The following is a 13,125-nucleotide window of genomic DNA, read 5'->3' on the forward strand; positions in this document are numbered from 1 at the left end:
CGCATTTTTAGTTGCAACGTGTGTAGAAAACAGTTCTGTCATTCCGTGAGAAACAAAAATAAATGTTAGAACATAATTAATTCCTTTCTTACTGCTCCAGTCTTACTATTGTTAGTTAAGTTTGCCCTTTGCTGAGATCTCTTTTACTGCTGGATTTACCATAGATTGTTTTCTAGCTGTCTTAATCTTCCCAGCTTTTTCTTTTGAATCTTGAATCTTTTTGAATCTTGAGTCCATTGGCAAGATCCATGTCTTGGGACTAAACAGAAAGTGTTGGCAGTGTCTCTGGAGATGAGAAAAATTATTTTCAGTCATCGTCCATCAGGGATTGATGAAATATCATCAAACATTATCTTCGCTCTGCCACCACTCTGCACCCTGGTCGTATTTCCAACATTTTCAGTTTTATTCAGGATTTCCGGTAACTCCAATATTTTGTGATTGGTCTGTTTCTGAACACAGTGGTGAATTTAAGAATTCTTGCTGTTTATCAATTAGGTAGATCTCTATATTTGGAAATAATGGGGACCAAAAGGATATTAAGACCACAAGAATATTTAAAGAACATTTCAGCACTCTCCTTCACATCTTGAATGTCTATTTTCTGATCAACAAGTTCACTTGATGGCCATTCTCCAAGCTCTCAGCACAGTATTTTATACATAATTGTGCTGGTTTCCGTTACAGAATGTTTTCCAGTGCCGTAAAATGAATGTCCTTGACAAGCAACGAAAAATTCAATTGAAGAGTAATGATGCAGAATTTGGAAAGTGCAACTAAATGAAATAGCATAATTCTTATTTAATATGTATTCCCAACAAACATTTTGTGACAATAAACATAACTGAATATTATATTTTCGGTGTGTATTTAAGTAAGCTGGATGTGACAGTTCCATTTCGATCAGACAATTGGGTTCTCAATTGGTATGTATATTTCTTAAAAGAAATTAACCTCACCTTTATTTTATTTTGGTTTTACAACATGATTTCTATTAAATGTTTTGAAACACTGTCTCTATGTACATTTATGCTGTCACTTTGCAAGAGATCCTAATTGCACAAATGTATTTAGATTAGGCATACAAAGGTATTTTATTGTCCTATTGGATTAGACCAAGAAAACTCAAAACATCGGAGATGCTGAAATATTATTTGAGCTTAGCTGTAAGGCAGCAAATGTAATCAAAAATAATTTGTGATTTTAACTATTTTTCAAGTCTTAATGTAGTTGTTATATCATTTATAGCTCCCCCTACTGGAACTGTGGATTTTCTAACTTTATAGTGAGAGCTTAGGAGCTGATCCAGTATTTGGAGTGCAGACAAGATAAATGATGTAGTTATTGGATGGTTTAATGCCTTTGTTTTCTAGTCATTACAAGCGAGGGGGGAGGAGGAGTGATAGTTGTTGATGTGGCAGGTTGGGAGTTTTGGCAAATGAGGGATGGAGCTGTATTGAATTGCTTTACTATTGAAACGAGCACACTGTTTTTACACATGTTCAGTGTAGTTCCCCATATACTGGATTAATAATAGTTTACAACAGTAGTTTAAATAATAGTTCCTAAATTCTTTTCACATCATTTCACCTCCAAATACACAGCGCAGTAGGAGATATTGACATGTGAGGTTTAAGAGATCAGTAAAGTTAATCAAATTGCATAATCAAATCTATGTTTTACTTTGGTGTAAAGAATTTGCATGATGTGCAGAAACTTACCCTTTACAGTGTTGAAAGGACCAACATTTTAATTCAACTGAAGTGGTGGACATTAAGCCATAATGATTTAACCATTTATGTGGGAGGAATAAGAGCTTCATACAGCTTAATGCAGCAATAACCAAAATTGCAAACGCGAGGTGAGCAATATAGGCAGAGTCCAGATTTACGGAGTTCCAGGTGTCAGTCTGCATGAGTTCCGTGGATGCTAATCATAGGTAATATAATTAAGTAAATGGAGATGATTTACATCATATTGGCTGTCAGGTTAAGCAGGAAAACTTTACAAATTCATAATAGCCTGTCAATACCACTCTGAAAGCAATGGAATGGTGCCATTGTGTCTGTTAGAGCCTTGCATAGTAGAAGTTGGTATTTTAATTTCCTTTAAAAATTTGCCTCCTCTTTCTTTAAAACACGCTGTTGACTGTTGTAACTATTCCTGATGGCAGTGGTTTCTGACAACACTTTATGTACAAGAGTTCCTGCTAACTAATGCCCTCATTTTATTCCTGACAATTCTAATAGATCATGATGCATCATTAGGATGGAAATTACCTTCACAATGTTTTAATATGAGAAGGAAAGGTAGAGAAAAGTAAACAGAGGAGGTAAAAAACACTTTTGTTTAATCTGAGGACATTGCTAATGCAGTAGCCTAAGAATGGAAACAATTAAGAGTAAGGGAATCTGTGAAGAATGTAAAGTAGATCACAAGTTCATAGCCAATGCCTCTGATAAATATGTACACTATGAGTGTAGTTCTGCTAATTTACTCTGGTTTGCTTTGACAATGAATTTATTGAGTAAATGAATGCTCATGTTGGGCTTCCAAGTTACTTGGAGGCTTGGTTGATCACTGAGCTAATCTGCAATATTTCAAAAAAGCTTCAAGGTTATTTTGAACTAATTGTTCATAGGAACACAAAGTGGTATTACTTCCATTTAACATTACTTCTGCAGCTCTAAACCCTTTAACTTCTGAAACTAACGAAGAAAGTGATCAAACTTCCAAAAAGATTGGAGCGACTGGGCTTGTATACACTGGAATTTAGAAGGATGAGAGGGGATCTGATTGAGACGTATAAGATTATTAAGGGATTGAACACGCTGGAGGCAGGAAGCATGTTCCCGCTGATGGGTGAGTCCAGAACTAGAGGCCACAGTTTAAGAATAAGGTGTAGGCCATTTAGAACTGAGATGCGGAAAAACTTTCACCCAGAGAGTGGTGAATATGTGGAATGCTCTGCCCCAGAAGGCAGTGGAGGCCAAGCCTCTGGATGCATTCAAGAGAGAGTTAGATAGAGCTCTTATAGATTGCGGAGTCAAGGGATATGGGGAGAGGGCAGGAACGGGGTACTGATTGTGTATGATCAGCCGTGATCACAGTGAATGGTGGTGCTGGCTAGAAGGGCCAAATGGCCTACTCCTGCATCTATTGTCTAAACCTGTACATACTCATTGATAATTCAATAGTGTTTTCATCTCTAGGAAATATCATTTTGTTAAACTTTGGGCAGAGAAGATTGAATAAGTTTGTCCTTGGTATTGAAAATATTAGGTCCCTAGTCAACTCAAAACTTTGGCAGATTTGTCCTAACAACTGAATAATTTAGAGATAATGTAAGAAAGAGATTTAAGGCCTACAGTTATATAAAAATTACTTTGGGGAAAAAAATTAAATCATCAGTATTTCCTGAATTAAATCCAGGCTACTGCTAGTAGCATCGGCCTTGGGTGATATGTTCTTGCGCTTTTCTTTTACATGATGATAAAGAAAATAAACTATCAAAAATCATTATTGGAATTCTTCCAGTGAATATTCCAAAGCCTTTAGAGACATATATCACTATGACACAGAAACAGGCCCTTTGGCCCATGTAGTCCATGCTGAACTATTAATCTGCCTAGTCCCATTGGCTTGCACCAGGATCATATTCTGCCAAACCCCATCCATCCATACATGTATCCAAATTTCTCTTAAATGGTGAAATCAAACCCACATTCACCACTTCCGCTGGCAGCTCATTCCATACTCTTGCCACACTCAAGTGAAGAAGTTCTTCCCACATGTTCCTCTGAAACATTTCACTTTTCACCCTTAACCCATGACCTCAAGCTCTAGTCTCTTGCAACCTCAGTAGAAAAGGCCTGCTTGCATTTACCCTGTATTTACTACGGAATATACGGTGGATTCTGTCTATATTATTTCCTGAAAAGATCTTAATTATCTTGATGAATGAGATGATCCAGTGCTAGCACTGATGCTGGAGTTTACTCGGGTCCGGGTTGGTGAATGGATCTTGTGCACAGTCCTCACAGGCTGTGGCTGACCTGTACTGCTCAAGTGAACTCTGTTTGGAGTCCAGCAGGGTAGCATGATTATCTGTGGTGTCCCAGCTGTCAGGTTGAGAAATCTGCCTGCTTAGCCTGCACTAAATTAAACCAGGCACAGTCATGGCAGTCCCCTTTAAAATGTTGGTGGTTATGTTTTTATGATTTATGTAAGTTAGGTTTAGTGATCTTAATTTACCATGTGGATATAATTCATTTTCAGGATCTGAACATTGCTGACAAGGTAAGGCCAGTATTTATGGCCCATCCCAAGATGCTTGTCAGACAGTGTTGATGAGCAGCCTTGTGTTCCTACAGTGCTGTTGGAGGCAGAATTCCAGGATTTACATCCAGAGTGATGAAGGACGGGTAAAATAGTTTCAAGTCAGGATGTATGTACTCTGATGGGGAAATTGCAGGCGATGGTATTACTAGAGTAGCCCAGAAGTGTAAATACTTTGACATTTATAAGTTTGTATTTGGGCCACATCAGCTATCAAGTGATTTGTAAATATGATCTGATCAGTACTTATCAACAAGCTTCAAAGTCTGGGTCTTTGCATCTCAGTTTGCAACTGGATCCCTGACTTCCACATCAAGAGATCACTATCACTATGAATTGGTAATAACTCCTCGCTGACAGTCAACACAGATGCACCTCAAGGATGCATGCATAGCCCACTTGTTCTACTCTAATTTGTTGATGAAATGGTTGTTGGCAGAATCTCAGATAGTGTCAAGGCGACGTTCAGGAGTGAGATGGATCAGCTGGTTGAGCAGAGTCACAACAATCTTACATTCAATGTCAATAAGGTTAATGAAATGATTGTGGCCTTCAGGAAGGGGAAGTTGGGGAGCATGCACCAGACCTCATTGAGGGGTCAGGGGTGGTAAAAGTGAGCAACTTAAAGTTACTGGGCATTCATGTCTCAGAGGAACTATCGTGGGCCCAACAATTTGATCTAACCACAAAGAAGGCATGTCAGAATTCTCAATCATTTGGAGCTTGAGGAGATTTAATATATCATCAAACACTCGAGGAAATTTCTACAGATGAACAATGGAGAGCATTCTGACTGTTGCACCATTGCCTAGTATGAAATCTCCACTGCACAGGAACAAGGGGGTTGTAGAGGGCATCTTCAAGAAGTGATAATTCAAAAAGGCAACGCCCATCAGCAAGGACCCTCACTAGCCAGGTCATGTGCTTTTCTCATTAGTACCATCAGAGAGGAGGAACAGTGTGAGCAAATTATATTGAACTTTATGTTTTGCATGGTAATGCTACCCTAAAGTAACAAATTTCACAACATATGTCAGTGATAATTATAAATCTGACTCAGATTCAGATTAGCTATGCCAGAATGGTGGAGTGGAGACTGCACTAAAACCACACTAGAAATAGTGACATGGGGCAGGTGGCATACAATTTCATTGATTGTTCAAAGGGAGAAACTGCCATTTCTTTGTCTCCAGCTGTTGATTAAAATTTTAATAGATCCTGGAAGGCTTTGTGAAATGTGAATGAATTTTATTTCCTGATTTGTTAGAAAAGTTTAGATTCAGGATGTATAGGATTTCACATTTTGAAATATTTGCTACTTTTGTGTTTAATTGAGTCAGGTAAGGTCCATACTTGTTGTTTCTGAGCACTGATGTATTTTACATTTTTTTAAACTCATGACTTCTACTTAGAAAGCCTTTGAATTTAGTTATTTTCAATTTGCTGCATCATTCCTTTGCCTTCAAATCTATTATTTCCTGATTATGCAATCTTCAGATTTCTGGAAGAAATAGGTAAAGCATCACCTTAGCTGATTAAAAACTTTAATAACATTGATGTACTAATAGTTATTCAAATATCTTATTCATACGAAGTAGTAGAATTCCACATGGAGCATTAAATCTTGTTCTTCTATCACCCTATAAACTGGATTACCCTTGCCTTTTGTTCTTGAGAAGATGTTTCTCTATATTGATTTTTATTAATGCATTCATATTTTTACCTTTTTATCTTTCATATTTGGGCATTGTTTGTAATTTGGCTAGATAATAGCAAAGATTAATAGATTGGTTAGCAAGTATTAATGTGTCCCACACCCCTTCCCTGCCCCATTCATCATACAACTAGGTTTTCATATTAATAACATCTTTCATGGCATTAGAAAATACTTTACCAGCATTGGAGGTCTTATGAATTATTGTTGCTTTTCTACTATATAAATTGTAGCTCACATTAAGATTACGAAAAAGGCTGAGAGGTTCAGATCACTTTTTTAAGTGATGTTGACTTGGACATCCTTTGTGGTGAATAAATTGGGTGAAATCCCCTGTTCTTCCCAAAAGTATCTTTGGATCTTTTATGTTCACCTGAGCGTGGAGATAGAGCTTCTTAATAATCATCCAGAAGATGGAATCTTCAGCAGGGCAGCACTATCTCACTATCAAAGCCTTGCATTTAAAATAAAGGTAATTTCAAAAGACCAATAACTCCAAAGTCTGCTTTGGAGAGTTTTGTGTTGATAGTTTATTTTCAAGGACAGCATTTTGATTAGGTATCCTACCTTCATGGTCTTATTTTTGAAATCTGGCCAAAATTGTTTTTGGTCTTAGCTTGTTTGATACCTTCTGCAGTAAAACAAACTTTGTTGTTAGGATTTAACAGAAGTCGGCTTTCTTTCATGTGCAGGATGCTGTAAGATAGAAAATTGCCTCTATTTCTGTAGAAGTGAACCAATATTATTTGTCTCAATTTAATGCCTCATCTGTTGGATCTTGCAGCAATCAGAGTGAATAATAATACAAATATCTTTCTCTTTTTTTTCCAAGTTGAAGAAAGCGAATCTTCAGAATTTGACTTAAATTGGGACTCAACAACTGTGCAAACAGGTAACATCACTTAATATAAAGTAAGATCATGTTTGAACAGTCTTAATAATGTACATTTTATAATTTAGATTAATATAAATGTTTTATTGAATCCTGTTGGATAATTTCTGGGATGTTGGACACCTACTATAAATGCAGCTTTGTTTTACTAATTTGACATTTAAACCACTACATTAAATATTGATTGTATCTCTTTCTTAGCAGGGTTGGTATTTATTCTTTTGTTTTAAAAAGTAAGTTTATCTTGGCTTCAATGTTAGTAGAATTAAATTTCTTCAATATAAATGAAATTCTTTAGCTTATTTCATTAACTTGATACTTTTGGAGGAGCCCAAGGAGCCATGCTGTCAACTAATCTGGTTGACAGCATGATAAAATAATTTGATCTCCTGAATGGTAATTAAGGAGTTGATGACTTGAAATTCAAAATTTTAAACCATTCTCAGGTCTTTTTCAGGAAAACAATTTTGTTAAAAAATTCCAATTTAACCTTTTAGAGTCAATAGTGAAACATTGACCTTGCAGTGACCATTAGTTGCTATACAACTGAATATAGTGATTTACTACGTACACCCATATGGTAGACCAAATAGTAGGAAAACAACCATTAATGTAATTTTCTTCTCTTACTGAAAGAGTTTGATATGGGAGGAGATTAGAGTTAAAGATTGCAATGTCACGGTACTATGCTGACAGCTTAACATAGGTTGTGATCAAATGTTTTTGGTGTATTTAAGTTTCTGTCAAGCATTGTTGAAGGTAAACACGAGTTTGTATAAAAGGAGTATGGCCATATTGTTGGAATCTTGTAAAATTATTGATCTTAAGTGAATGATGCATACTTAATTGACTGAAAACAAAAGTAAGATGTTTTAGCACTTTAAAAAAAAACAGTCTGCTCATTTGATATTGGGCTACAGGAAACCCATGGCTGCTATTCAGGGAAGGAAGAATTGTGTGTCTGGGGAGTATTTTTATAAAAGAGAATTTAAACCATGTTCTTTGCATATTGCATTCTCCAGTTTCTTTGTTAGTTTGTTTTTCAGCAGCAAATAACACCACGTAAAGTGTCTCTTTATGTTGCTGGGTAGTGAGAAGTTGAGACAGTGCATCATATATTAAATATCTTTACTGGCATGTTGTGTTTCTAAATGACTGCTATATCAAATATAAATAAAAATAATGCTACTTTTTAAATGGAATATGTCTCAATAACACTGAGATGCAACACTGTTTAATTAAGTATTAACTTGTATGCATCAAGACTTGCTCGTGAGTTATTCATTTGATGTTACTGAAAATTATATTTATGGTAATTGAAATTGCTAACAATTTGACAGGGTTATTTTCACTTTAATGTTCTTTATTTCCACATGTAAATAATACTGCTTTTGTTTGCTACCATTAATGATTGCTGTTTGTGGGATGCTACTATAGAATTATACATACCACTTTTAATTAACACCAACTACTTTGATAACAAGCTATAGGTAGCATAATTACAAGTCAATAGTTGTGCATCAGGTGCTGCATCAGGAAGTTATAGGCTGGTTAGCCTGACGTCGATGGTTGGGAAGAATTTGAGACTATTATCAAGGATGACATTTCGGAGTTCTTGGAGGGACATGATAAAACAGTATAGAATTGCAATATAACAGTTAATAGGGAAACCGGATAGGCCATGAGGTTGCTCTGGCAGACACAATGAAAGAAAGTGTTTCTATGGTTATATTAAGTGCAAAAGAGGACAAAATTGGTCCTCTTGAAGATCAGCACAGCTATCTATGAATGGAGCTGAAAGAGATTGGGGAAGATCTTAAATGAATTTTCAGTATCCATATTTATTCTGTAGATAGACACAGAGACTATAGGACTGAGACGAAGGAGTAGTGTGCTCATGGACCATATCCAGTTTACAGAAGAAGAGGCGTTGTCTTGAGATGCATTAGAGTCCAACAAGGCCTACACAGCCCCTTCGGACTGTGTAGGAGGCTAGTGCAGAAACTGCAGAGACTCCTGCAGAGGTATTTATAATGTCCTTAGCCATGAGTGAGATGCAGGAGACTGGAGGATAGCTAATGTTGATCAAGAAAGGCTTTAAGAATAAGCTGGGAAATGATAGGCCGGTGAGCCTGATGCCAATAATGGGAAAGTTACTGGAAGATATTCTAAGGATTGAACCTGTAAGTATTTCTATAGATAGGGCCTGATTAGAGAAAGTCAGCTTGGCTTTGTGGTAGATCATATCTAATCAATCCTACAGTTTTTCCAGAGGTTACCAGGAAGGTCAATGAAGGAAAGTCAGTGGATGTATTCTACATGGACTTCAGCAAAGCCTTTGACAAAGTTTCGAATGGAAGGTTGGTCCAGAAGGTTAAGTCACTTGGTATGCAAGATGCAGAAACCAACTGGATTCAACAATAGCTTAGTGGCAGAAGCCAGTTGTCTCTCTGACTGGAGGCCTGTGATTGGTGATTAATGCTACTCTGTTGTTTGCTATCATCTACATTTATGATTTGGGTCATAGTCTGATCAGTAAGTTTTGAGGATGAGACCAAAACTTGGGGGCATAGTGGACAGCGAGGAAAGCTATCAAAGCTTTGCAGTGTGATCTTCATCAGCTAGGAGAATGGGTCGAAAAGTGGCGGATGGAATTTAATGGCAGGCAAGTGTGAGATGTGAATCATAGGGCTCTGAGGTGTGTGGTAGAACAAAGGAACCTAGGAATACAGATCCATAATTTCTTGAAAGTGGTGTCACAGGTAGATAGGTTTAGATAGAGAGATTTTGGTACATTGGTCTTCATAAATCAGAGCATTCGTTGGGATATTGTTTTGAAATTGTACAAGATGTTGTTGAGACTGAATTTGAAATATTGTGTGCAGTTCTGGTCACCTTCCTATAAGAAAGATAACAATAAGCTTAAAGGAGTGCAGAGAAAGTTTACAAGGACTTTGTTGAGACTTGAGCACTTGAGTTATAGGAAATGATTGAATTGGTTTGGTCTTTATTCCCTGGAGAATAAAGGGAAGATCTTGCAAGGTATACAAAATTATGAGTGGTATAGAATGCATGGAGGCTTCGTCTCCTCAGGTTGGTTGAGACTAGAACTAGAAGCCAGGTTAAAGGTGAAAGGTGAAATATTTAAGCTTATTCTGAGGGAATATTCTGAAGCTTCTTCAGTCAGAGGATGGTGTGATTGTGGAATGAGCTGCCAGTGCAAATGATAATGTAGATTCAATTATAACATTTAAAAGAAGTTTTGATAGGTACATGGATCTGAGGTGTTTGGAAGGATATTACTTGGGTGCAGATAGATGAGACTAGGCAGAAGATCAGGTTGGCAGGGACCAGATGGGCCAGAGTCTGTTTCTGTGCTGTAGTACTCTGTGGCTCTGTTCTGATCTGCAGAAGAGCTTAAGTAATCTTTTAGGGATAAGGAAAAGTTCTTTAGCAGATTGTTTTTGGACTGTTGGAAATGTGTGTTGGTGTTTTTTACAGCAAGTAATTTGTATGGTTTCATAGAACTCAGATGACTAAGGAAGCTGTAATACATGTCATTTAAGAACATTAATATCACTTATGACTTCATAATGGACTATGTGAATGATTTCTTAATTGCAACTTTTAACATTTTCTCTCTGTGTTCCTGTCAATTCTGAGTTCAACAATGAGCTTTAAAACATTTCTTTCCTTATCTGATGACAATTAAAAGTTATTTCTTTGAACTTAAAAGTTGTATATTTGAATCAAAGGTATTGCTAGGGTAATGAAAGGAATTCCAATAAGATCTCACGGGAAACTCGTGTGAAGAGCAAAAAATGAAATGTTTGTTTTATACTTTATTTTGGTAGACTTTGCCTCAACTTTTCCTTACTCATTTATGGGATGTGGGTGTCATGTGCAAGGATTGCCTATTCCTAATCACACTTGAAGGGTGGTGAACTTCAGCATCTGCAGTCCTTGTAGCAAAAGTACCCTGGGATTCAGATCTGGCAATGATGGAATGGTAATATATTTCTTAATAAGGTGAAGGTGTTCTCATGCATCTGCAGCTGTTGGTTTTGGTGGAAGGGTTACCTAAAAATAGCAATAAGCCTGAAGATTGGACATATTTCCCAGTTTGCAGCTGATACAAAACTAAGTGGCTATTTGGGCTGTGTGATAAAAGTGGGGAGAATTCAGGGCATAAAGGGAGCAGTTGAAGTGAATAGGCAAGGATGCGATATGGAAGGTTATTCACTTTGGTCGGAAAAAAAAACAGGAAACTGGACTTTTCTTTAGTGTTTGAAACCTTGTACGTGAGTCACCAAAAGTTAATATGCAGACATAGCAAGCAATTAGGGAGGCAAATGGCCTTTTATTGAAAAAAGATTTGATAACCAAGAATAGTTCTGCTCCAATTATACAAGGCCCTATAGAGACCTCCTGGAATTCTCTGTGTAGGGCTTTTCTCCCTACGTATTGAAGGATATGCATACATAGGGTGAGTTCAGTGCATGTTCGCCTAATTAATTACAGGAATGGTATAAGGTGAGGTTAAATTGATGGGGGCTTTATGCTCTTGGGTTTAGAATAATAAGGGGCGATTTTATTGAAAGGTCTTGATAGGGTAGATCCTTTCCCAGGCTAGGTTATCTGGAACAGTCTTAAAATATGTTGTCAGCTACAAATTTCTTTATTAAAAGTGCAGTGAATCTTTGGAGTTTTGCACCTAAGGGGAATGTGGGGGTTTGGTAAGTCATATATTTTAGACAGGTTGATTTTATAGAATCCAGGGAGATGGGGTTAGTGCAGGAAAGTGACACTGAGGTAATCGATCAACTGTGCTCTTTGTGACTGGTGGAAAAAAACATAAGAGTTAAATGACCTACTTCATTTCTGTTTATTTTTGATGGGTCTAGTTAAAAAAGTCTTTGTGCCTAGGCATTGGCTCTGTGCCTGACTGATTGCAGAAAATTCAGGAAGTAAAATTGAACTCAAAGAAAAGGCATAAGAACTGACTGACAGGAAATTAAAGATAGCCCAAAAATTCCATGAGTTTGTCAACAGGAAAATGGTATTAAGAGGAGATGTGGAAACAATCAGAGACCAAACGAGAAATCCACTCAGAAGCACAGGGTGTGCCTGAGGTGTACAATGAGTATCATAGAACAGTCTTCACCAGCATACCAGCAACTGCACTTTTGTTTTCCATTGCTTCTTGAATTCATTGTGAACTTTCTTCCAGGTATGCCTACACTGACAAAGACTTCACCTCTCTCTGAGGTGTAACAGTGTGAAAACAGTTATTTTCACACTGTTGCACCTCACTCCTTCCCCCAGATGTGCGTTGAAGATTGCAACACGTCTAATCTTTCCGCCAGTTCTGTGGAAGAATGAATCCTTTTCCACAGATGCTACTACAATGGCTAAGTTTTTCCAACATTTTCTATTTTTGTTTCAGATTCCAGCATCTTTGTTCCAGCATAAGTTTTCCAAAACTTCAGACAACTCAATATCTGTCAAATAAATCGTCAATTTATAAAAGCAGCAGGATAAAGGAGTGAATGTCTGCTTGGAAGGTGTGGATGAAATCCAAAATGAATACTTGGCATCATTACTTGCCGAAGGAAAGGACATGGAGGACAGTGTGATCACTGTGAAGTGTGCTAATATGTTAGGACACCTTGAGATAAAGAAAGAGGTTACTCGGATCTCTTGAACGTCTTTAAGGTGGATAAATCCTTTGCTGGGGGCTTGAGCAAGACCGTTGTGCCTTTTAGCTAGAGGTGAGGTCTCAGAGGATTAGCAGATAGCAAATGTTGTTCCATTGTTCAAGAAGGGAAATGAGGATGATCCTGGAAGCTGTAGACTGGTAAGTTTCACATCAGTGCGAGGAAAGCTACTGGAGAAGATTCTCAGGAATAGTATTTTTTAAAACCATACTCTAATTAGGATCAGTCACATGGCATTGTGCCGGGCAAATACAAAAGAGAAAAATAATAATAAATAAGCAATAAATATCGAGAACATGGAAGAGTCCTTGAAAGCGAGGCTATAGATTGTGAGAACAGTTCAGTGATGGGGTAAGTGAAGTTGACCTCTCTGGTTCCAGAGCCTGATGGTTGAGGGGTAATAACTGTACCTCAATTTAGTGGTGTGGGTCCTGAGGCCCCTGTACTTTGTTCCTGATTGCAGT

General features: G+C 37.3%; 1 protein-coding gene across 6 annotated transcripts in view; it reads left to right on the forward strand.

Moving 5' to 3' along the window:
* znf423 (zinc finger protein 423) overlaps positions 1-13,125 on the forward strand; it is a 383,906-nt gene that overhangs the window by 48,864 nt on the left and 321,917 nt on the right. For all 6 annotated transcript variants that reach the window (XM_073070049.1, XM_073070051.1, XM_073070050.1 and 3 more), the window contains exon 2: positions 6,885-6,944. In XM_073070049.1, the coding sequence (XP_072926150.1) occupies positions 6,885-6,944 (60 nt within the window). The remainder of the gene's footprint in view (positions 1-6,884; positions 6,945-13,125) is intronic.

The sequence above is a fragment of the Hemitrygon akajei genome, chromosome 17, assembly GCF_048418815.1.
Source record: "Hemitrygon akajei chromosome 17, sHemAka1.3, whole genome shotgun sequence".
Lineage (NCBI taxonomy): Eukaryota > Metazoa > Chordata > Chondrichthyes > Myliobatiformes > Dasyatidae > Hemitrygon > Hemitrygon akajei.